Below are 26362 nucleotides of genomic sequence, written 5' to 3'. Positions count from 1 at the left end.
TGCCTGACGCGCTCCCTCCGGCCGAGCCGCCGCGTAAGCAGCAAACTGCCCCTAGCGCATGCCCCGCCCTCCGGAAGCGGGGAGGCGGAGCCGCCGCCGCCGCCAACCCGGAAGCGACCGCCTCTCCCCTCAGGTTTTGCTCTTCTTCGTTTCGCCGTCTAACGCTAAAGGTGGCCGGCAGAAATGGGCGGAGGCCGCGTGACGTGGGAAACTCTCCGCCCCGCCCCTCCCGAGAGGTTGCTACACGTCACCCCGGAAAAAGGCGTCCGCTCTTGAGCTGGCGGAGGAGAGACGTGTACTGTCCTGAGCCGTGACCCCCGCGACCCGGAAGGAGAAAAGGTTGGGCCTGGCTCAAGATGGCGCCACCCACGCCGCTTCTGGCAGGTGGGTTGAGGCGGGCGAATCCATAAGTTGCCTGTTTTTTTAACAAATCTTTTTTTATTTTTCGATGTAGCGCCGCGTGCATTATGGCGGCTGCTCTGGGGCGCTGCGTGTTGTCCCCGTGTCCGTTTCAGCTGCATCCTCGTGCCGGAGTTGCGCGAGGGAAGTCCTGCGCGTTGCGCAGGGCGATCCTAAAGGTCTCCCGGGGAAGCGCCGTTCCTCAGTAGCGGAGCGCATTCATACTCAAGCGGGCGGCTGCTGCTCCTTGAGGAATAGGCAGGCGGGGCAAGACTTCGGGACGGAAGTCCAGGGCCCCCCTAAGCTAAGCAGAAAGAGCGCGCAAGACTCCCAAGGCGACAGCGCTAGCTTACTGCACTTTGAAGCAAGTTAAGCATGACACGTTGTCAGCTAAAGGAATTTGTGTGTCTCCCCCCTAAAATCGTTGTCCAGAGCCGTGAGAGTCCCTGACTTCATCACGGAAGACAGTAACTGAGCTTGATGGACTAATGGCATGGCTTGGTCTAAAGCAGATTCTTATTAATTTACTTAGATGCAAAGACCTGAAAAGCTTATTGGGGCTTCTTCAAATGCAAGCGTGTATGAGTTCTATCGCCTTACTCGGAGGTAAAGGGCAAAGCACCCAGTGTGGCTTCCTCCTACTCAGTATTCCTAGGATCACACTCTTAGATGTTTTACCTGGGACTGAGGGCCACTGAGTTTCATAGGGCTTCTCTACCAACGAGTAAAGCTGCAGTCCTATCCATTTAGTCTGTGGAGCAAATCCTAAGCGATTTTTCTAACGAGGAAATATGCATAGGATCAGGCTTTACAGCAATGATATGGACAGTTGCACATGCTTATGTGCATGCACACGCAAAATACACCCCCCCCCCCCGCATCTCCCTTTTGAATCTCATCTGTGGATATCAGTTTCAGACTCTATTGCCTCTCCTAAGTTAGAAGGGCCATAGCTCAGTGATTGAGCAACCGCATTGCATGCAGAAAGTCCCATGTTCAGTCACTGGCATTTGCATGAAGGACTAGGAGAGACTCCTTCCTGAAACCCTAGAGAGCTGCCAGTTAAGTACAGTACTGAGTTAGATGGACCAATAGCTGACTCGGCAAAAGGTAGCTTCTTATGTTTCTATGTAGAAGTGGGTTCAACAATGCAGTAATTGCACTATTGGGATTCAGTATTTGATGTAAAAACTCCCAGTAGATAACTTACTTTTAAGTCATTAATGTGACCTGATCTCAAAATCATTTAAGCCTAGAGTATCTGAAAGCAACATAGGACAGAGTTCCTATACTTTTTATAATTTTAATGATTTTGGAGGGTAATGTATGTCATGCCATAAGCCTGCAAGAGGTGAGAAACTTTGTGCCTTCTTAAACTACAAAATTAAAGGTGTGGGAGCCCTATGTGTCATACTGTGGTTGCCAGGTTACAACTGAGACAGGTTTTGAAAGTTAGGCTGAAGGAGATAGTGCCATCTTTGCAATTTTTTTCTGCCCCAATTTTCTATTGAGTTCTTTATTTGCAGTTCCCCCTTCTTTTTTATAGCAAGCAGAACTCATAAGTTTTAAAGGAAAACGTAGGTGCTCTGGTGATAGGGTTCAGCTTGTATTATATAGGGTAGTACAACTTTTGAAAAATCAGGCATGTAGTCTTGGGGTACTCCTGGACCCAGCTTTGTTCATGTCTAGACAGGCGGTGGCAGCTGTGGGGGGTGGGTGTGCTTTTTACCAAGCTTACATTGGTGTGGCAAGTGCACGCATTTCTAGGAAGCTCAGACCTGCTTTAGTTATGTATATAATGAGTAACTATAGCAAAGTCAATGGGCTAGTTTGCACATAACACTAAACTATGGTTCATTAAACCATAGGTTAGTGTTATATATGGCCCCTGCTCAGCAGCTTAACTATGCCTTGATTGTGGACAACAAATCATAATCTGAAGCCATGCTTCGCTGTTGGCTTACAAATCTTGGTTTGTTTTAACTATGTCTTGGAGATGTGTATTTATTTGATGACCTACCTGGTTGTTCACCCAAAGAACCAGTAGCAAATGAGACAAGAGCAGCATGAAACAATTATTGGAGAAATTTTTATTTGTATGATCATCTGTGTGAGAACTTGTGGTTAACCTGCGGTTTGTTAAATAAAACATGGCTTGGTATTGTGTCAACCAGGCTTATGTGAGACTGCCTCTGAAAAATCTCTGGAAACTTCATCTGGCCCAGAATGCAACAGTAAGGTTATTGATAGGTGCCCATCCCAGTGAATGTGTGACTGCCATTTATTTATATTTAATCAATAATTCTAATTCTCAGTATAAACTTGGCCATTCCCCTGCAAAGATACAAGTATTCAAGCCTCAAACTTTGACTGTATTCAGACAGTCATTTTTCTGCTTAATAGGCCTAGATATGTGTGAAACACTTCCCTATGCTCACAGCAACTTCACTTATTCCTTTCTAGCATGAATAATCAAATCAGGAAGCCTCTTATTTCACCATCATTTCCCTTTTGTCCAAACAAGGAAACTGGCTACCAACTTCAGAAAAAGCACGGTATGAAGTTGAGTTTATGACTGTTGCTTGTTCTGAAGCTGCCAAACTATAAAGTTGATTCAGATGAAGTGGGAAATTGTTATTTGAAGGCTTGAGGAGCAAAGGGGCACCTACTAATATTAATATCTCAGCTTATTAATGTGAGGTATGATCATTAAAAGGGACGCGGGTGGCGCTGTGGGTAAAAGCCTCAGCACCTAGGGCTTGCCGATCGAAAGGTCGGTGGTTCGAATCCCCGCGGCGGGGTGCGCTCCCGTTGTTCGGTCCCAGCGCCTGCCAACCTAGCAGTTCGAAAGCACATCAAAGTGCAAGTAGATAAATAGGTACCGCTTACTAGCGGGAAGGTAAACGGCGTTTCCGTGTGCGGCTCTGGCTCGCCAGAGCAGCGATGTCACGCTGGCCACGTGACCCGGAAGTGTCTCCGGACAGCGCTGGCCCCTGGCCTCTTGAGTGAGATGGGCGCACAACCCTAGAGTCTGTCAAGACTGGCCCGTACGGGCAGGGGTACCTTTACCTTTACCTTATGATCATTAAAATAGGCTTTTTAAATGTAAACATTAAGTGCTAATTCTATTAGTGTGAAATAAATGCTTTTTTTTTTTTTGCTAGTGCGAGGATCTGAAGGACTCTATATGGTGAATGGGCCTCCTCTTTTCACAGAGAATACAGCATTTCAAAGGTACTTCACTTTTCTCTATTGTTAAGTGCTATTTTGAATTGGAATTTTATTTATTTATTGAAAGCATTTCTAAAACATTGTAAGCAAAAGCATAACACAAAGACAATAAAACAGTGTCATAAAAACAAAGATACAACGTAGAAAACAGTGAAACAGTATAAAAACAAAAAATCAGTAATAATAGGATCCAATGTTATGAGTCAAGGACAGCCTGGTCAAGGAGAGCTCTTTACGAGGTGGTGGCAACCGATGGATAATGCTTCACATAAATGATCAAAACTATATCTAATTGATTACATTCAGATGTTAATCAATAACAAGTAAGAATTGGTATACTTATATACTGCTAGGGATATTTATCGAACACAGTCTATTAATATTTTTCTATGCATTTTGTGTCATATACTTTAATTGTGATAGAAATGTATTTGTTTTTCCAGGGAGTCTGGGAAAAACAGCAAAGTTTTTGCTTTCAGCAAGGATGGTTCCCTTTTTGCTTGGTGCAATGGAGAACAGTCAGTATAACTCCTTCCTTTTTAAACATTTGTTAAGAAGTTTGGGGGCCTATATTCAATTGTGCAAAGCGTGTTAAAAAAATTGCTTGAGGAAATACAAATACATGTATTTGTAGGTATGTTCATTCAAAACCAACCTCAGTCAGTTCTCAATTGAACTTCCAGGAAGAGTGGACAGGATTAAAGCTTTACCAACACATACAATTCTGTCCAATTTACGCATTGCTTCCCAGATGGTAGGATTAGATTGGTAGGATTGACAGCCTAAAATGCTTGAATCATGGATGCAGTTGGGCGGGCTTAGCTTACTGAAATGCATTGACCTAAGCATGTGTAGGATTGTAGTTTCTGAAACTGAATATCCTCCCCTTTCCATTTTGAATTACTACATTTCCAGAGATGTTAGTTCTGTTTTGTTGTTCTTGGAGTATTGTATTGCACATGTGTGCCATTCTCAGCAGTTTAGATATCACTTAACATATAGCAGATGGGACTGTTACTGCTTAACCTGAGGCCAGCTCCCCAATCTTACTTTGTGCCAATTGGGACGAAGTAGTGTGTGAATAGGCCAAAAATAGAAAGGTTCTCTTATCACAGTCATTTGCAATGTGACTCTTGCATGACTTCAGTCTCAAGGGCATGGTAGTGAAACGTGTGCACACGAGTCTTTGAAGGTTTGGAGTTTGGTGGTTACACACTGAGGAAACTTAAGCAGCGGGCAACCTGCAGCCCTCAGCCTAATATGTGATTGTCTGGGAGGGAACAAAATGGTGGAAAGAGATGGCAGAGAGAGAAGGGTTTCCCTATCTACCTTTGGCCTTGGATCTGCCTGTTGCTGTCATAGTATTGCTAGGTTACCCCCCAAAGGTATGCAACCTTGATAGAAAAAAAATATTATATTAGTGAAATATTGAACAGTATGGTAAGTGGAAATATAGTTCTATACAGTGGTGCCTCGCAAGACGAAATTAATCCGTTCCGCGAGTCTCTTCGTCTAGCGGTTTTTTCGTCTTGCGAAGCAACCCTATTAGCGGATTAGCGCTATTAGCGGTTTAGCGGCTATTAGCGGCTATTAAAGGCTTAAGGGATTAGCGGATTAGCTGCTAAAAGGCTATTAGCAGCTTAGCGCCTTAGAAAAAGGGGGTGGGGAGCGGGGAAAAACCTCAAGAATCGCAAGACATTTTCGTCTTGCAAAGCAAGCCCATAGAGAAATTCGTCCTGCGAAGCACCTCTGAAAACGGAAAACCCTTTCGTCTAGCGGGTTTTCCATCTTGCGAGGCATTCGTCTTGCAGGGCACCACTGTATTCTATTAAGTGGTTCAAAAGAAAGCAAATTTGGCACCGAACAAATAAAGCCTGCTATAAATTAACCACCCTAATCAAGCTTTGTTGAAGTTACCTCTTTTGCTTCCAGAGTAAACATCGTGAATGTCACCAGCCATGAGGTGCTGCGTTCTTTTGATCAGCCGAAGACAGTTTGCCTTGAATTCTCTCCAAAGAGCAATGTCCTGGTAACATGGCAGCCCTACACAAGTGAGTACTTCAGCTGTCTGCTCCAGCTTCCTTCAGTGTACACATGGCTGCAGTCGTGCATGTTGTAAACATTGGAAGGTTCATAAATACGGCAACCTCTTGTATGCTAGGATTGTAAGAATACAGAAGAAAAATAAAAAAGCTTCCTTCTGAAGTGTCATAGTAATAAGTTGTGTATGGTACCCTTGACTTTCCTTTTTCCAATTTCCCATTGCTATGCCCTTCAATATAGACTGCAAGCTCTTCAGGAGAGGGACTTGCATTTCTTCCTTAGGATCCCCCCCCACACACTTATTCTCTGTTGTTAGTGTCAGCCAGCCTTCGCCAATCTTGTGCCCATCAGATGCTTTTGACTCCAGCTCCCATTAGTTGTAGCCAGCATAGCCAATGAGGACTTATATATTTGTAAAATTTATTACCTGCTTTTCACCAGCGGCAGGTTGCAACAAGTGGAAAGTACGGTTATAAAATAGATAAGAATCACTACTATAAAAAATGCAATTTTAAAATAGATAAAAATCACTTCAGTTTTGAAACACATAAAACCATTATGCACGGTGATGGGAGCTGTAGCCTAGAGCAGCAGGTTAGGGAAGGCTACAGTAAGTTAATAATAATAATAATGGAAAGAATCATACTGATGGAAAGCACCAACAAGTCATTATGTCTGATTCATCATCCAACACAGTTCAAGGCCTTCCAGACATCATGCCCCCAACTAAAACCAGTGCATACTCAATTAGATGTGATGCTATTTTCTTTCTCTAAAGGCAGGAGTGAGTGTGTGTCTGTGTCTGTATGTGTTTGGGGAGGGAGTTAGGGGTTTAGATCAGAGCCATAGCACAGGGAATGGATTAAAACACACCCTGCAGTTTTTCCCGCTTAAATTGTCCCCCTAAAACTGCTGTTAGCTGTGAGGCAGGGGAAGAGAGATCTTGCTTGTCTACCCACCCCAGACAGTGGTTTCTAGTGACAGGGGTTCGGGTAGGCAGAGAGCAAGCATTTAAACCAGGGAATGGGTTAAAAAAAAAATCATCCAGCACTGCAGCAGCCCTGATTCCATTTCCCCTGTGGCTGCTCTTAGGTAAAAGGAAATGGCATTGGCAGATCTGCAGTTGAATCTCCCATGTCACATCTCGTTTGGCCCGCAAATGGAGAGTAAATGTATTACTGTTTGGCACAACTAGTGCCAGATGAACTCAAGCAAAGAATAGAGTGACTCTTGCCAAAAAAATGCATCTACAAAGGATTTTGACATCGGAGGGTAAATTTATCTGATAGGATAAGCCCGGGCCTTTGCTGACCCTCTAAGATTAGACCCTGTTTTATGTGATTGAATCTTCTGAATATCTGTTGTAATCACTTTTTACATACTTTTATGTGTTTCTATGTTGCTGTTTTACTGGTTTTAGGTTGTCTTTTTGTTTTAAAGTTTTAACTAGGTATTTTTTTAGACTGCACACTACGTTTGAACCATTTGTGAACTATTAAGAGGTTTATAAAGGATTTTAAATAAACTTGCGTATTGCATCTCTAAAGAGTGTCAGGGACTGAGAATTTTTATTTCGGGAAAAACCTGTTGTGTCTAGGTTTGTTTAAGAAGGAAAATATTTTTTCACACTTACAGATATGGGATCCGTGAAAGCAAATGCTAAAGAAAACATCCTGTTTTCTTGTCCTTGTGTGCTAGCCTCTAGTATAGCATTCCCTACAAGGCATTAACAAAACGCATCAACAAAACCCATGGTCAGGATGTTGTAGATTAGGGAAGGAGATCTAGTGCTTATTTTGAAGGTCACCACTGCAATATATGTTGTTTGTTGTAGCTTCTAAAGATGGAGGAGCAGGAGTGCCGAACCTTCAACTTTTTGATGTGAATACTGGAAAGTTCTTAAAATCGTTCATCCAGAAAAAGATGCAGAACTGGTAAGTAGCATTCAGGATAATTTATTATTCATGAAAGCGACTTGAAAACTTTTGTACTTGAAGTTGCAGTATCTGATTTTGTTCTGCAGTTCATAACATGGTATATTTCATTTCAAGCAACCCTGTAGATGGTGAGCAATATTTGACATCACGGAAGAAGACTTCTACTCATGCAGTAGGACTTCCCCCAACACAAATCTGCTCCAAAAGGTCCCCTAAACTCCCAGAGCAGATTTTTGGGGCATGTAGGGGGTTGCAGAGTAAAGAGAGGAAGTATGTGTTTCACTGCACAAGGGAAATTTGTTCTGTTGGTGAGGCGATGTCATTGGATGTCAGCCTGTCTTAGCAGACCAGGACGAAAGCAGTGGGATAATTGAAGAATAGCACCAGTAACCATTTCAATACTTTTTTCCTAATTGAATAATTCTTAAACATTTTCAAACCACGTTTCTAAATCCCTTGCCCCCCTCTCTAACCATTAGGTGCCCTTGCTGGTCAGATGATGAAAGCATATGCGCCAGGAGTGTTAACAATGAACTGCACTTCTTTGAAAACAACAACTTCAGTATGCAAGCCCTTTCTTGTTCTCTAGATAAGCTTTCCCTCTTAGTTTGCCTTTATTTCTCTTGTGTTTTGAGCGCCTGCATTTATCACAGTTGACCGATTCTGGGGAACCATAGCGTTTATTGAGGGCCTTGATACAGTTTTGAAGCTCCCTTCTATAGTACAAAATCCACATTGGCCTAATACCTAAGGAATACTTGAATGGATGAAAATCAGAAATAGTTCTGAAAAATGTTTTTAGAAAGTGGTCCTTACAGAGGGGGCAGCAATGCCAGGTAGGTCTGTGAATTAATTGCTCCTGTGGTTCAGCCAGAGATGAAGATAATGAGAGACAAACTCGTAAGAGAGGAACCTTTTGTAAGTTCACTCGGAAGTAAGCCCCACTGTGGTCAGTGGAACTTTCTCCAAGGCAAGTGTAAATGGTTGCTACTTGAATGTGGTGACGGAGGCAGATATGAGGTTGAGTAGCCATATGCAATACAGTGGTGCCTCGCAAGACAAAATTAATTTGTTCCACGAGTTTTTTCGTCTTGTGAATTTTTCGTCTTGCGAAGCACGGTTTCCCATAGGAAATGCATTGACGGTTTCCCATAGGAATGCATTGATGGAAGGCGCAAGACGTTTTCGTCCTGCCAAGCAAGCCCATAGGGAAATTCGTCTTGCGAAGCAACTCAAAAAACAAAAAACTCTTTCGTCTTGTGAGGCATTCGTCTTGCGAGGTACCACTGTATGTGATGCAACAACATCACACTGGCAGTGCAGACACACCCATTCACATTGAGGGCAAATGAGTCCTGGTAAGCCGCAGCCAAACCTGGGCTCCAGGTAGACAGTCTTGCACAGGTAACTTTTCTGAACCTGTTGCAGATGCTCTAACTAATCATGAGCAGTGACTTACGCTTGGAATTTGCCAAGGCATCAGCAGTAGGGACTCATGACCAATGTCTAGTTTAAGCATTAAGGGAGGAAGCTGCTTGCCCTTTGGGAAATGTAATGGTGTTTGGAGGCAGACTCTCAGATACATAAAAGAGATAGGAGCACTTGATTCAACAGTGTGAAGACAGCCTGAAGCAAAGTAGCTAACTTACTCAAGAAAAGCCCAAGGACCAAGCTCTCTCATAGGGGAACCTTTTGCAGGGATGCGTACCAGAGATGGGCAAGGGCCAGAGGCAAAAAGCGTGTGATACTTTTGTATAGGTTGCATTCCAGCCATGCAAAAGTCAGAAGTTTCTACTCGCACCCACACATTGCTGCATCCTCCATACAGGCAAGCAGGAGATTATTACACATTTCATGGTATTTTACATCACTACAAGGATGGTGCAGAGTAGGTCTGGTGAGGGGTATAGTGTTGGGGGATTTCTGAGAGCCTGGCAGAGGCCTGGAGGGCCATATGCAACTCTTAGGTCTAAGGTTCCTCACCTCTACTCAAGAACATAGCTAAGAGAAGAGGTTGGACCACACTTAAGCTGAGGAGCTGCTTTGAGCTGTGCCTGAATGCATGTATAAACTTACTTTTTGAATGCACCCCTTAAAATATAGACAGTTTAGCTGAAAAAGCTTTAAGAGTTGTAGAAAATGTGGTTTGTTGCTCCAATATAGATAGATGATAGATAGATAGATAGATAGATAGATAGATAGATAGATGTGATACACTTGCATCATGCTGTGAGAATATATAGCTTTAGTGTAAACCAATTTTGAAGGGGTTATACTACTATGTCAAGAAGGCCTTTACCATTATGTGTGTGTTTGCTTTTTACTTGCCACTAGCATAGGCTCATAAGCAGCACAATTTAACAATTATTTAGGTAACTTTTATTAACCTGAGTAAAATTATGATTTTGCAGGTACAATTGCAAATAAACTTCATTTGCAAAAAGTCACCGATTTTGTGATATCGCCAGGGGATCAGCCAACTAAGGTGCCTCCTTTTGATTTTTATTTCTTCGACCATTTTAATTTTGTAGGAATCCTGAAAAAGTTTATGAATTATTCCGTTTCTGTCTTTTGTGCTGCTCTTAAGAATTGTATTACCAAGCTGATTAAATGTTATTGACACAGGTTGCTGTCTATGTTCCTGGAAGCAAAGGAGCTCCATCTTTCGTAAGGCTCTATCAGTACCCAAACTTTGGAGGCCCGCAATCTGCATTGGCCAACAAGAGTTTCTTTAAAGCTGATAAGGTGACGATGCTGTGGAATAGTAAAGGTATAAGAAATTTCAAATTTCCCCTGTCTTTATCTGTCAAGAAGTGAATGCATTGATTCTCTGTGTTCTTCTGTGTAGGTAACTAGTGCAAGTGTTTTGTAATTCTAAGTGCTAATTGAAATTTTCTTCTATGGCATTTAAACTATACTTGCAGCTACTCTTCCAGACCAGTCCCATCCCCTGTAACTCCCAGCATGCAGCTGTCATAGGCACCCTTCCTTGGGAGTACAATCAGACTTGCTTTTGAGTAACAGGCATTACTCAAAAGCCATTGAGATAGACTAAATTGACAAACAGCATGAATTGTGCAAATCTTCCATTCATTCTAAACAGAGCTTCTGCTATACAGGTTCCAAATGTATTGCCTATCTTTAAAAACGTCACAAGGGATACTGTAATAAATGGATGCTTGTAATTCTTTGACCAGTAATGCAGTCTTCAAAGCTTTGCCAAGAAAATACAACTTCATGGCACATTTTATAGTTCTCCCACAGTATCACATTAATGTGCAGAGGGCCTTTTACACATGCAAAGGAATCTTTTGCTTTGTTTCTGTGAGTGAACTCCAGTCCTTGCACGCTGAGGTTGCTGGTATTCCAGTGAGTTGTCTATAGTACAATTTTACCTCGGGTTACATACGCTTCAGGTTACAGACTCTGCTAACCCAGAAATAGTACCTCGAGTTAAGAACTTTGCTTCAGGATGAGAACAGAAATCGTGCAGTGGCGGCGCAGCCGCAGCAGGAGGCCCCATTAGCTAAAGTGGTGCTTCAGGTTAAGAACGGACCTCCGGAACGAATTAAGTACTTAACCCAAGGTACCACTGTATACTGGTCAGGAAGCAAACATGTTGGGTGGAGGTGGGTTGTGGCATTACTATAGCAAGCACAGTGACCATAAACGGTCTTTGGGACGTTTATATAAACTCGGTGCGAATACAACTCTAATGGCTGATCTGTGCACCATGGCACATGAGCTCTATTTCAAAAACAAATTAGGCAGATTTGTAAGTTGGATTTATCTTGCTAAATGATGATTCTTCAGCTATGGTGGAACAGTCCTTTGCTGCAGCAAGTAAAGCAGAAAATGTTACCAGGCTGCTGGTTTCCCCACAGTCTGTACAAATTGGTCAGTGAGAAGAAGGGGGTTCAACATGTAAGAACCTAAGAGCCCTGCTGGATCTGTCTCATCCAGCATCCTGTCTTCCACAGTGCCTGCAAGAAACTGTTGCTCTCTCTGTTGTTGTTCCACCGCCAGCAGCTGGTACTTTAAGAGCTGCTGCCCCTGCCATGCATTCCAGTTTCATTTTATTGAACCTTAAATTAATATCATTGGGTAGTTTGCTTTCTGAAAACATTTAATTACTGTTGTTTTTATATCCAAATAGCTACTGCTGTGCTTGTAATCGCTAGTACAGAAGTTGATAAAACGGGAGCTTCGTATTATGGGGAACAAAATCTGCATTACATCGCAACGAATGGGGAAAGTGCTGTCGTACAACTACGTAAGTGACTCTCCTAGTAATTGTATAATGAACTGAAAAATCGTCCTCCATATATGCTAAAAGATCTGTAATGTTCTTTGGGAATAAACTTCAGTCTCCTGTGTTTGCTCTAATGACCAACCTTGTAGAGATTAAATTCCTTTGGAATGTTTTCGTTTTGACTTTTGCTATCTGAAGTTCTATTCATTCAGAAGAAGTGAGGTAGTATAAGAGTTGAGCTCGAAAGTGCGGACTATAGAGAGGAGATGGGGACAGGATGGAGCACCTAATTCCGTTAAGGAGCCCCTGATTCTTGAATTGGGAAAAGAAAGTGGTTAAAACTAGGACTCCAAATCAGTTTTAAAGCCCCAACCCCCAATTGTTGAATTGCTTTTAATCTGTCGCACTTATTATAATTCAACAAATGTATATACAGTGGTGCCTCGCAAGACGAAAAGAATCCATTCCGCGAGTCTTTTCGTCTAGGGGTTTTTTCGTCTTGCGAAGCAAGCCCATTAGCGGATTAGCGCTATTAGCGCTATTGGCAGTTTAAGGGCTATTAACGGCTATTAAAGGCTTAAGGGATTAGAGGTTTAGCTGCTAAAAGGCTATTAGCAGCTTAGCGCTTCAGAAAAAGGGGTTGGGGAGCGAAAAAAAGCCTCAAAAATTTTCGTCATTTTCGTCTTGCGAAGCAAGCCCATAGGGAAATTCGTCTTGCGAAGCGCCTCTGAAAACAGAAAACCCTTTCGTCTTGCGGGTTTTCCGTCTTGCGAGGCATTTGTCTTGCGGGGCACCACTGTATTACAAAGCTTAAACAGATCATCCATCTTGAGCACATGATAGTTGGGGTGTGACAACTTAAGTAAGAAAAGGGTACCTGTTCGTTTTAAGAAAGTAAAGCCCTCTTAACAGTGTCTGGGCTTTCAAATACTTTCAAATGCCCCGATATCCAGAGTGTTTACTACTAATGAGACTACTCTTTAAATCTGTAAAACGTGTAGACCGTTTTAACCGATTAAGGTTTTTAATTGCAATGAATTAACTAAACAAAGAAAAATGTGCGGCCCTTGTGGAATAGCCTTTCAGGGCTAATCCTGCTGAAAGAAACTTGGGCAGTGTTCTGGCCACTGAATAAGGAGGTGTTTCTCTCATCACGTGGCCAGGCTGCTCGCTGACTGCTGCTCCTCAGTAGTGGCCGGAGAGATGCAGTTATCCGGCTGTGGTAGAATAATGACAGTCTAATGTAGGCCTGAGTAACTTATGTACTTCCAAGCCTACTGTAGCACAGCAGGCATACAGTGTGGTGTCTAGATGCTTGACAATCCACACACAAATACACACCTTCAGTGTGTGTGTGTGCACTCACACATGCAATCCGAAATAGGCAGCAAAAAAAAGATTATTGAATCACTCTGCTAAGGAACAATAAGGCTGTTTTCAGCTTCACAGGTTACAAGTTGTGGTGGCCTGTTCTAATATCTTGAAGTTTTAAGGAGGCTAACGTTATACCTATGCTTGTTAACAGAAACTAACATGACTTGTAACTGTTCTTCAAAATCAATTCCTTCTTTAGGCACATGTATATAACAGTTTTTTAAAAATTCAACTGTTTCCTTTTTCTCTAGCAAAAAATGGTCCTATTTATGATGCAACCTGGAGCCCCAATTCCACAGAGTTTTGTGTCGTCTATGGTTTTATGCCTGCCAAGGCTACAATCTTCAATCTGAAATGCGACCCCGTGTTTGACTTTGGAACCGGCCCACACAATGCTGCCTACTACAGCCCTCAAGGACACATCTTGGTCTTAGCTGGATTTGGGAATCTCAATGGGCAACTGGACGTTTGGGACGTTAAAAACTACAAACTCATTTCCAAACCACAGGCCTCGGATTCCACGTACTTTGCCTGGTGCCCTGATGGGGAACATATTGTAACAGCTACATGTTCTCCAAGGCTGCGGGTTGGGAATGGGTACAAGATCTGGCATTACACAGGCCCTGTCCTATACAAGTATGAAGTCCAGCAGAACGCAGAACTTTGGCAAGTTGCCTGGCAACCCTTTTTGGATGGCGTCTTTCCAGCGAAGGCGGTAACATATGCTGCTCCGAGCAAAGCGCCGAACGACGAGCCCAAGGCTGCCCAAGCTTACAGGCCCCCAGCTCTGAGAAACAAACCTGTGACTAGCTCTAAACTTGTAAGTAACTGCTGCCTCTGTCGTAAAATGTCTTGCTGAAAAATGTCTTCCCAGCTCTGGGAAAGGATAGGGGGCACGATATTAAATCCAGTCCTTTGTTCTTCCGCTTCAACTGGTAATTAGCACTATTGAAGGCCATTTAACTAGGACTTTGCAAATGCCAAGATTGGATTCCCCTACCCACTTGCCCCACCCAACTATAATCATGTATTGTTTATAAAAGCCGCTGAGGTACACATAATATAGGAAAGGTATATGGAAGCACTGGTTCGCACAAGTGTTTTTCTGCTGACAGATCAGTACATGGTTGTTTTTTTCAGTCTGTGGGAGTAAAGGCAGGGTAATCTTAAATACTCATTTCTTTTCAAACAGGCTGTGCAATAGAAGTACAGTAACTTCTTCCCCCAACTTTATTTTTAATATAAAGGCCTTCAGTCACCTAAAAAAGTGGCACATTAAAACGTTATAATTTTAACATATAGTTCATATTTCCAAAACAAATAAATATATTTCTGTGAAAATGCTCCTGTTTTTGAATAAATTTTGGCTCTTTTGGGCAAATCAGGCTGTAAACCTTCATAAAGTAAACCAGCTACTATTGTAGGAGGCCTTGCTGGCACATCACCAGGATAGACACTTGGTATAGCTCAACAATGGCAGAGAAGTTTCAAACCATTTTTAAAAGAATGAATATGGTTGGGATTTAATCCCACAAATTCATTACCAGATGCTTTGAATTTGTTGGTAGATCATCTGCAGCACTTCCTCTGAATTCTTCTTTACCAGTTCCTCATCCCTGTAATCATAGAATTGTAAGAGTTGGAAGGGACCTCAAAGGTCATCTAGTTGAATCCCCTGCAATATAGGAATCTCAGCTAAAGCATCCCTGACAGGTGGCCATCCATGCTGTGCTTAAAAACCTGCAATGAAGCAGAGTCCACAATCTCCCGAGGGAGTCCCTTCCATTGTTGATCAGCTCTTACCATCAGAAAGTTCTTCCCGATCTTTGGTCAGAATTTCTTTTCTTGTAACTTGAAGCCATTGGTTCGTGTCCTACCCTCCGGAGCAGAAGAAAACAAGCTTGCTCCATCATTCGTCCTCCCTATTGCTGCATCATGGGAGCCTGTTCCATGATCAAGCAGTATCCCTGTTGTGTCGCAGGGAAAAGGGGGCTCACAGGAGATGCCATTTGCACAAGGAGATTCTGGTAATTGGCCTCTCTTTCCCATGAGGATTAAACAGTTATGACCATATCCCTGATGGGTTCTGACACTAATGGGGGTTTATTAAGCAAGCATCCCGTGGATTGCTCACATCTCAATAGTGGAGAAGGGGAAAGCACCTCCCGACAACATTTTAAAGACTTGAGATGACAGAGCGGAAGGAAAGTTAAAGAAAAGTGGCAGTAACTAAGCTTGATGGCAAATTAGGTTTTATCCTTTTATAGTAGTACGAAGAATTAATTCCTCAGGGCTTACTTCTGAACAGCTGTGAGCCTGCTTGTTAGCAGTCACTAAAAATATTATACAAGAGCAGTACTATTCACTGAAATATCATTTTCTTCCTAACATAATAACCTCTCAAAACTTGTTTGGGACATGCATGCAAATGGGTACCATGTATACAGCCTGCAGGGCTTTCCCACAGCTGCCAGCATGCAGAGTTCTGGCTTTGACTCCAGAGTCCTTCATTCATTTGTTGGATTCTTGCCTCTCTGGAAGATGTTTAAGGCACTGATACCCTAGGTTATGACTTCAAAGATACCATGGAGCTGGTATTTCCTAGTATAAATGGAAAACTATAATGCTTGTGAGTGTCATGCAAGAACACAGACTTGAAGGCATGATACATTTCAAACAGAATCTCAGTTGCAGTAACTGAATCGCAGTAGCCGTCTAAATAATATGCTGTGCTTTTCTTTTTATTATCTGTTCGGTTACTGCTGATAGCTCTTATCTCTCTAGCCCAGCTGCATCCTCAGTTATAGGGCTGAAGCTTAGCTGTTGGAGCATGAGGGTCGTGGGTTCAAGCTCAATGTTGGGCAAAAGATTCCTGCGTTTCAGAGGGTTGGAGTAGATTACCCTTGTGGCCTCATCCAGCTCTACAGTTCTATGATTCTGTGATTTACGAATTTAACGCTTCCTGTGTCAGTTCACATACAGAGTCACTACTATGCCTTCATCTCAAATGTAAGGTCTTGTTGCTTTTCCTGCCCAGGCATTACAGGTTTTTCCCTCCTACATTTATTTGCACAAAATGACCCTTGGGTATTTTTTTCCTTGTTTTTCGTGTGAGGTGCCAATGCATTCCTTAACCGCAGTTCGGATAGGAGAGGAGAATTTGTTCCAGGAAGGTAGTCCCATAGTTCTTCATCTCCTAGCTATAATGAATGGGAAACCTATATTATTCTGCATTTGCCTTTTATGTAGAGAGTCATTAATCTCCTATTTTCCTTTTTCAGTATTCAAAAACAGGTTTGAGAACATAGCTCTTTACTTCCTCTTTCTTATTTTCTTTTTGAAAGAGCGTAACCTGAGACCACCAGCACTGAAAGGAGTGTTGGTTTCTCCCACACTGCTGGTCATTGCAAGTGACTTATTTCTTACTAACTCCATAAGCACAGTTAATAAGATGTTTGTTATGAAAGAAGGCTGATGTAATCCTAATCGCATGTGATAGAGGAACAAAACTGGTCATTGAGAAACATATTAAGCTTCTTTGAATTTTTTAAGGTGTGTAGTGGGTTAAGGTTGCTCATAGCACAGTCTAATACAGGCATGTCCAACAGGTAGATCGTGATCTACTGGTAGATCGTGGGGTCTTCCTGGTAGATCCCGGTAGATCTCTGGCCCCTCAGTGATCCCCTTCCCAACGACAATGGGTAGATCACTGCCAGTTTTTTTATACTGGGAGTAGATTGCAGTACATTGGGAATTGGACGTCCCTGGTAATACATGTCCACTCAGAATTAAGTTCATTGGGGGTCTTCCCATAGTTAAGTGGGTGTTACTTAGGGGACTGCAGGCTAGGAATCAAGTAACATTAGGGGATTTAACCTATGTGATATATTAAAAAATTAAGCTGCACAATGAAGAGGGGGAAAGCTCTTGTCTTTATTATTTTATGAAGGTTTAAAGGTGTACCTGAAATGCCTGTAGTGCAGTCTTTAATCCCTCACTTGGTTACCACAGGCAAGTCTGGAATTCCCTCTAGGTAAGCAAGCAGGCTTGTGAAGGAGAAACCGAGCCCTCTCGCTTTTGCCAGCCACTTGGATTCTGTACTGGTTGTGAAAGTAACGAAGCCCTTTCCTCGAAGGGCAGCGTGGAAACAGCAGGCTGGTGAAAAAGAGACTTGGCTCCCTCTTCCTCCTTCCTGAGATTACTCCACTTACTGACTGCAGATTTTTATACCAGTTTTTTTTACTCATAAGATGGGTCGTCTCTTGCAAGCCAAAGATGACTGGTAAAAATGTTTGGATGGTTAGTAATAAGGCTGCAGCAGTGGAAATGAAACAAGCATCCCCTGAAACACAAAAGCAAAATAGAAGAAGAGAATTGTTCCTCCCCTCCCCTGCCGGCTGTCTTTATTGAAATGGATGCTTCAAAAGTTTTCACTTCCCATGCACAGAAGCAACACTTGCACAATAAATTCTGTGGAATCCTTGTGCATAATATAGATTGAGAATGACCAGCTGGTTGCCTATAGGCCACGGGTGGCCCATAAAAGGGTTGATCTGTCCCTTGGCAAGTCGGCCAACTTTTTAATCAAGATGGAATTTTAAAAAACTGGACATATAAGGAATAATTGCTTTCAAAATGTGTGTGTGTGTGTGAGAGAGAGAGAGAGAGAGAGAGAGAGAGAGGAAACAGATAGAATGACAGACATTTCACATTTCAGTGTTGTCTCTCTCTATAACATGTCATTCTCATCCACAAAAGTTGCTTTCTGTGACATAAGCTCACCGCCAGCCCCTTAACAGCTTTATAGTGGATAGAATTATCCTGGGAGTACCCAGGATACTTTGTGAACCCTGAAACACATAATCATAATTGAGTAATGCACACGCGCACACACTAATAAGTGACAATCTACATGGGTTTCACACAATTTCTTAACATGGAAATAAGTCCTCTTTGGTAGGGCTGAGATGGAGAACATGAGACCCTCCAGATGTTGGACTACAACTCCCATCATAATTGGTGACGTTGGCTATGGCTGATGGGAGTTGGAGTTTGACCACATCTGGTAGGGCCACAGGTTTCCCATCCCTAGTGTAGGGGTTGTGTAGTTGTGGCATTGCTATAAGACATGTGGTGTAAGTGAACATAAAAAACAACAACACAAGCCCCTCTTATCAGGCAGCAGATAATTATGTGTGAGTTTTCTTATGGTAATTTTGTCGTCCCCCCCTTTGCTTTCTCTTAGCATGAGGATGAACCACCGCAGAACATGAGATCAAAAAATGGCGATAAACCTTTATCTAAAACAGCACTCAAAAATCAAAGGAAGCACGAGGCAAAGAAAGTTGCCAAACAGGTATGGCTGCTGCTTCAGTTCTCTTGAGCAAACGGTTGCATTCACATTTTCTAAACCTGTTTACCTATACCCTGAACAGAGCCAAAACGTGCTGAATTCCAACATTCTGGGGAGCTTAACATGTATACCATTCGTGTAAATGCCCCACGGGTTTGTATACGAAAGACATTGTTCCAGATGTTGATTTAATTTGTTGGTTTTTTACAGGAGGCTAGAGCTGAAGGGAGCCAGGAAGTTACTCCGGCCTCACCAGTACAGAATGCATCGCAGAATGCTGCTCCCTCCATAACATCAGGAGATCCTGAGGTTGATAAGAAGATAAAGAACCTGAAGAAGGTGGGGAGCTTTTCTAATGAAGAAGCTTGTCTGTTCTGGCAAAAGGTCTTCTCTCCAACCCTAACCCCCAGTACCTGACAGCTGTCACTTCTCTCATCATCTAACTTCTTTATTATTATTATGTTAGTATAATGCATAGGTGCACAATAAGGGCTATTAGGTACAGAGCCAATGTTCCCCAAGGCAGCCAAAGTCCTCCAGTCTCTTCCCTATTGTATTAGAAACAGCGTGGCAGCTGCTAGACAGGCTAGATGAGAAATCCTGTGAGTGCCAAAAGTAGGGAAAATGCAGCAGACACATATGCAAGTATTATTATTTTTTTAAAAAGGATGGGAACCTGTAAGGTTGAGGAGAGCAGTGGTGCAGAGGGGTGATCAGCTCTCCCTTGCTGTCCCCCCCCCCAAAAAAATCAAAATAGTCTGCCAGCTTCTCTTCTTTCTGGAGCAGAAAAGTTACAGGATGGGAAGCATCTGGAAGAGCAATTTTAAGTGGGGATAGGCACAATGTTCTTATCTAGATATGCTCTCTAATCTTGCAATAAACCAGGCATAGGCAAACTCAGCCCTCCAGATGTTGTGGGATTACAGCTCCCATCATCCCTGACCACTGGTCCTGTTAGCTAGGGATGATGGGAGTTGTAGTCCCAAAACATCTGGAGAGCCAAGTTTGCCTATGCCTGCTATAAACTAATGTGGCACAAAATCCTTTCCGTTCAGCAGCCACCACTCCAGGGTGCAGAGCAGCAATCTATATGACGGCTGTTGCTCTCAACAGAGTGCTTGAACCTACCATATCTCCTTTAGGAAAGCAAGAAATCAGTGTGCATTTTAATCACTCAGCTGCCCGCTTGCTGATCTGTGGTTTGGGCTGCATAACTCAGGCTCTCTCTGTGCTGTTTACACTTTTCCGCAGGGAAAAATATATTTCAAAGGAGCATGGAGGCATCCATGACCTTGAGGATAATGCTTAGGGAACAGTAAAGGGCACTTCCTCTCTCTCCTCCCCCCCCCCCCAAATCCTACAGCATAAATATTCAAATGTTCTCTTAAAACGTGTGTTTTTTCCCACCACCGCAGAAACTAAAAGCAATTGAACAGCTGAAGGATCAGGCTGCTACAGGCAAACAGCTAGAGAAAAACCAGGTATGCCTATTCATATATTATTCTGTTATTAGGGATGGCTTGTACAGCATGTTAAAAGTACTAAAATGTACTATTAGTACATTATAAATGTAAAAAAGCACTATTCTGTTTTCTTCTGAAAACAATAAAAAATTGCCAGAACCGAGATTCAATAAGTTCTGTTTTTTCTCGCAATCAAAACAAATGCTCTGAACTTATTTGAATGTGCTCCTATTAAAGTTGCAATGTGGGACTAGAGACAGAAGTCATGACCTAGAACCTCTTGAATGCACGGGACTCTCCTTCCCACACATGGCAGGCAAACATCTTGAAATGAATAGTGTTTGTGAGCACATCAGATGAGCCCTGCTGGATTGGACCAAAGCGCCATCTAGCCCATGTATGGGAACCCTCAGGCCCTCCGGATGTTGCTGAACTACAATTTGGGGCCACCACCAAAGGGGAGAAACCAAAGGGGGCCATCCCTTTGGGGGTGGAACGAAGGGGTGGGCCACCCCCTTGTGCTATAATTACTGTTCTAACGGGGATGGGGTTTTTAACTTGAGTGGGTGCTGTTTATTTGGTTGGGTGGGGTGGTTTAAAATTGTTTTTAAACATATGTTAATTTGTATTTTGCATTTGTGGGCTGGGGTAATGGTTAGGGGCCTTTGTTGGGGAGTGCATTTTTTCTTAGCTTTTGTATATTAGTATAGTTAATTGTTTAAATTATTTTCATTACGTATTTTGTGCTTTTTGTGTTGTACCTTTATAGTGTGATCTGCCCTGAAACCTACGGGTATAGGGCGGTATACAAATTTAATAAATAGCAGCAACAACAATTCCCATCAGCGCCAGCAAGCATGGTCAGGGGCCAGGGATGATGTCAGTTGTAGTTAGAGGGCCCAAGAGTCCTCACACCTGTTCTAGCCCAACAGCCTGTTTTTAATTAGTGGCCAGAGAGATGCTTCCAGGAAGCCCATTGGCAGGCCATGAAAGTAAGTTTTCTGACCCAGTTCCTATGGAGTCCTAAAGCATCTAAACATGGACGTTAATTTTGGCTGCTGCGACTGAGAGCCACTGATACCCACCAAGAATCTCCCATTTGGATTTAAGTTAAGAAATGGTTTTCAGAAGTAGATAGCTTTTGTCGGATATGACTGTTCTGTGTACTCAAGTTTAATTTTTCCTTTGCCTGTGCTAAGTAGTATCTGATGGTGTCTTCTGTGTATATGTCCTAGCTGGAGAAAATTCAGAAAGAGGCTGCCCTCCTAAAGGAGCTGGAAGAGTTGGAGCTGGGTGTTTAGAAAGAAGACAGATGAAACTCACGGGTTTGTTTTGTAGAATCATTTAATAATAAAAGACTGGAAATGCTCATTTAAAAACACTATACACAGCTACATTTTTATTTCCTTGTCCCTAATATATGGATACATGTAAAAAATTTGAGCAGAAGTATTGTAAATCAAAATGAGGCAAATAACTTGCTGTGATTCCAAAATGGTATTACTGAACTAAATAAAGTACAGTGGGTCCCTCTATTTACTCTTTGGCCAGGTACAATAGAAGTGACCCTTATGCAATAAGAAGACTGTAGAATATAATAAAAAGCATTTTCCATTTAATAAAGATTTTGGTGTTTTCTTTATAGGTCTTGCATGTTTCTAATCTGCTGTATTTCTGTTTCAGTGTGACTTTTTGTGGATTGAGACACATTTTCCTAGATACTGGGGTTTCAATTTCTCTCTGTGTGTGTACAAGAAAGTCACAACTGAGAAAAGGGATTGAGTATAAAGGAGAAAGGACATGTCCCTCCTCTGAAATGGAGACAGGAGGGATTCATAAACTCCTTGATGAAAAGGGAGTAAGTTTTGCCTTCCTAGAAACCCCAGTTCCAAATCAATTAGAAGTCAATGTCTGAACTTATTCGTGTTTTCATGGTGTGCTAGAAGTGAAAGGAGGAATATTAGGTAACTGGTCAATATTCACAAGGGGACCTATCCGTTACACACTTACCTGGTGTCTAAATTAGGAAGTGTCATAGTGTAGATTAAATGGGGTGTGGCTGGGAATGATATGGAAAATAGCCTTTTCAGAATAGCTCCTTCCCTGCCCATATGACTATGCATTCCAGGGGGTTGGACTAGATGACCCTTGGAAGTGGCTTCCAACAGTACAAGTCTATGATTCTGTGTTGTTATTAAATCAACAAATTCTCCCATTCTTCCACAATGGAAACTAAAGATGGCAGGCAACATCAGAAACACCAATAAAATCACAGTTGTAACGGTAAAATCTGGGTGCGAGGCTGCTCTGCCACCCAGCTCGTCGGACTAAGTCCGCGGGTCCCTGCGGAGGAAAATGAGTTCAGCCAGAGACAGGAGCAAGCTGCAGAAGATCCCAGTTTATTGCGCAACAGGTTCAAGGCGAGATTGAACAGCAAGAAAGGGGTGACATGAACTTTTGAAACTTCCCTCCATGTCCCAGAATACAGTGCAAAATACATCCCAGTTACATCATGAATACATTAAGAAGAGGTTGGGTTACACAGAATTAACATATGGAGGAGGGAGGGGGGAATATGCAGAGCTGGAGATATGCGCAGATAAGCACATCCTGAGTACCCGTGATGAGAAGACAATGGTCCATGTATGCATAGTCTGCCACCTGGCATTGCCCAGAGGAAAGGCTTGGCAGAGTGATTTGACAGGATTAGGGTCTTGACACCTTGCTTGAGGGATTATGGAGGACAGGGGAGGTGTCATGGAGTCCTAGAGAAATTGAGCAAATTGGCACGTTGATTTTCTATGAATTTTATAGATTTTAGTCCCTTTTGACATTGACAATTGGAAATAAATGGATATATTGTAGCGAAGAAGGAGGTGAAGAAGACATCCCCCCCCCTTCCGTATCACAGTGAACTGATAAAAAGTGGCTGGCTCCTTCTGCCTCAGCTCCCTTTCTGCATGGACCATGATGCAATAATTTTAAATGCAGCTGAAAGAAACGTTCGAAGTAACCAAGTCGACCTAGAGCTTGAAAAAACCCTTGTGTAGTTATGTCACATGGTATTTTCTTCCTAGGTCAGGACACAAGAGTGTCCAAATGAATGCCTGAGATGCCCTCTAGTGGAATAGCCATGCAATGTCTGCATCGTTTCAAAAGAAATTGATGTCAAAGTGCACAAAGCAGAAATGGTTGGCCCGTGACCTTCCAAATGTTGTTGAGATCCCCCATCAGCCTTAGCCAGCATGGAATATGGGCAACGATTGTGTGACCTGTAATCATCAACATCTGGAGGGGCCACAGGTTAGCCCTCCGTGTTTTAAAGTGTCCAAACTGGAATTGCACTTTCCATTTGCCAGAGTGGAGTGGAAGACATTCAGTGAATAAGATTACTCCTTGCACTGGACTGGGCAGGCAGGGTCTTCCAAGTCTTTTGCCTCCTTTTCCGGGGAAAAGAGCCACCCCGCCCTGCCTCTGGTCAGGTGGGCAGTTTCATTTTTTCACGGTGAGGAAAAATGTTTCTTACTCTACCACTGCCCACTGCAATTCTGTTGCTCACTCCTGAAACTCTGGGTTTTTTGTGTTTGCTAACTATCCCGCACCTCAGGAGGGGCTTTCCTCATTTGCTGTTGGCCCACAGTGTCTCTGTTAATGGCCTTTCTAATGGGTCATCACCAATTTCTTTGTGGTCTTTTAATGGTCCATCTCTCAAGGCAATTGCTTCATCAGGAAGCCAGCCCATCTCAGTTTTTAAATTTTGTTTTTAACATGGATTATATTTCAACATGCTAATTTCAATGTCTGGCAACCCATAATTAGAACAGGAGTCGAGATATCTCACACAAAAAATATAACAGTATATTAGTTTCTAGGATGGCGGGGGGGGGGACCTATACCCACCATTATGTATTTAGTTATTTCATATAATTTATACACTGATTGTTTTTTGTTTGTTTTTTTTTAAAAGCCACATCAAAGCTGTTTACAAAAAGGTAAGACAGTAAAATCTAGAAAAAATCACATCCCTGCATACAAAAGTTAAAATGCTAAAACAGATTAAAATTACCTCAACTTTCTTTCATTTTTTTGAAACAATTTTTATTTGATTTAACAAGTATAAAGATATAACAATACAACCATGTTGTTGTTGTTCTTTAGTCATGTCCGACTTTTCGTGACCCCATGGACCAGAGCACGCCAGGCACTCCTATCTTCCACTGCCTCCCGCAGTTTGGTCAAACTCATGCTGGTAGCTTCGAGAACACCGTCCAACCATCTCATCCTCTGTCGTCCCCTTTGTCGTCAGGGTCTTTTCCAGGGAGTCTTCTCTTCTCATGAGGTGGCCAAAGTATTAGAGCCTCAGCTTCACGATCTGTCCTTCCAGTGAGCACTCAGGGCTGATTTCCTTAAGAATGGATCAGTTTGACCTTCTTGCATGGGACTCTAAAGAGTCTCCTCCAGCGCCATAATTCAAAAGCATCAATTCTTCGGCGATCAGCCTTCTTTATGGTCCAGCTCTCACTTCCATACATCACTACTGGGAAAACCATGGCTTTAACTATACAGACTTTTGTTGGCAAGGTGATGTCTCTGCTTTTTAAGATGCTGTATACAACCATACACATACACATTTAAAGATTCCTTTGAATCTCTGGACTTCCCACCTTCTCTTCCATGGGTCCTATTGTTAACCTTTTCTACGGCATATTTTTCAACAGACCATATTTTATATCACTCCATTTTCTCCATAATATTTGCTACATTACAAGTGTTATTGCAATCATGCTAATTTCATCTGCTCACAGTGGTCTCCAAGATAAATTATATTTTTTCCCCATTCTTTGTTAAAGTTTTGGTCTTCTTGGTTCCTGAGCTTTCCGGCCATTTTTGCCATTATGCCATAGTCCAACAGTTTAATTTGCCATTCTTCTCTGGTAGGGACTTTATCTTCTTTCCATCTCTGGGCTAGTAGCATCTGTGTGGCTGCCGTCGCGTACATAAGTCTTCTGCTCCCTTGGAATATCAGCACTAAAATTACCTCAACTTTCTAAGCACCTGAGGTGGCTTGTCTAAACAGGAATGTTTTTAGTAGGCGCTTTGTGCAGCGAAGGGGCTTGCTTGATTTCACAGGCAAGGAGTTCTAAAGTACAGGTGCTGCCACACTAAACGATCGCATTCTTACAAGTCCAGAACAGATATTACCTGTCGGCAATTGTGCCACAAAACACCACCACCACAAACTGGTTTATAAGTATAAAACCAAATTTACTAGAATAATAACTAGAATAGAGATAGACTTGTAACCATTCAAGCAACAAACATACTAAGGTGCCATGCGCAAAACAAAGTGTTTATTGCACATGTAACTTGTTAAGATACAGTCGTACATTTTTCCACTCCATGTTTACAGTATCTCCAGGCTTTGTTTTGCACATGGCACCTTAGTATGTTTGTTGCTTGAATGGTTATAAGTCTATCTCTATTCTAGTTATTATTCTAGTAAATTTATAAGCCAGTTTGTGGTGGTGTTGTTTTGTTGCATTATTATTACTGTCACCACATTTGTGTATATACTTGGCAATTGTGCCACAGCATTCTGCACTAACTGCTGTTTCTGGATCAAACACAAGGGAAGCCCCACCCTTGTGCATTGCAATAATTCAGTCATGAAGTAACCAGCGTATTAACTACTGTGGAAAGGCTTTCTGGGTCTAGGAACGGTTGTAGCAGTCAAACCAGCTGCAATTGGCAAACACTGCTTCTAGCCGCTGAGGTTACCTGAGCCTCCAGGGACAGAGCTGGATCTAGAAGCACCCCAAAGCTGTGAACCTGATGGGGCAGCACAACCCCATCCAGACTAGGCAACTGAGCAATTTCTCAGAAACAAGGAGCTACTCACCCACGGTGCCTCTCTCTTGCCAGGATTCAAGCTCAGTTTGTTTTTCCTCATCCGTTTTACAACTGTACCCAGGCAATGCCCCAGGGGACTGGACAGCCTCTCCTGATTCAGAGATGATGGAGAAATAGAGTTGAGTATCATCAACCTATTGATGGCACCTTGCCCGGAAACGCCTAATGACCGCTCCCAGCAGTTTCATGTAGATATTAAATCGTGCTGGAGATAAGGTAGCTGCCATAGCATAGTTGCCAAGTGGCCAGAAGGCACTCCTCTCTAGACATGGTCCTGAAGGTCGGATTGGAACCACTGTAATAAAGTGCCCCTAATCCCCATTCCTCAGAGCTGGTCCAGGAAGACACCATGGTCAATGGTTTCAATTGCCAATGAGAGATCAAGAAGCAGGCACAAGGT

General features: G+C 42.6%; 1 protein-coding gene across 1 annotated transcript; it reads left to right on the top strand.

Moving 5' to 3' along the window:
* Nucleotides 1-247: 247 nt before the first annotated feature.
* EIF2A (eukaryotic translation initiation factor 2A) lies at nt 248-21675 on the top strand. The gene is made up of 14 exons (XM_083442765.1): nt 248-384; nt 3564-3633; nt 4074-4148; nt 5563-5681; nt 7508-7607; nt 8090-8172; nt 10022-10095; nt 10236-10380; nt 11767-11883; nt 13488-14056; nt 18482-18592; nt 18800-18928; nt 20005-20070; nt 21288-21675. Exons 1-14 carry the CDS (start codon nt 357-359, stop codon nt 21351-21353), a joined length of 1752 nt encoding a protein of 583 aa, XP_083298891.1. The 5' UTR covers nt 248-356; the 3' UTR covers nt 21354-21675.
* The last annotated feature ends 4687 nt before the right edge of the window (nt 21676-26362 follow it).

Source organism: Podarcis tiliguerta, assembly GCF_965153285.1.
Source record: "Podarcis tiliguerta genome assembly, chromosome: 5".
Classification (NCBI taxonomy): Eukaryota; Metazoa; Chordata; class Lepidosauria; order Squamata; family Lacertidae; genus Podarcis; species Podarcis tiliguerta.
Note: the sequence above shows the minus strand (reverse complement) of the source record. Positions and strands in the feature narration are given on the sequence as shown.

Excerpts from the sequence above, each read along its gene's own strand:
- EIF2A (XM_083442765.1), top strand. The coding sequence starts at position 357 with ATGGCGCCACCCACGCCGCTTCTGGCAG. Across the intron at positions 385-3,563 it reads ACCCACGCCGCTTCTGGCAG|TGCGAGGATCTGAAGGACTC; the intron begins GTGGGTTGAGGC and ends TTTTTTTGCTAG. Across the intron at positions 8,173-10,021 it reads CTTTGAAAACAACAACTTCA|GTACAATTGCAAATAAACTT; the intron begins GTATGCAAGCCC and ends ATGATTTTGCAG.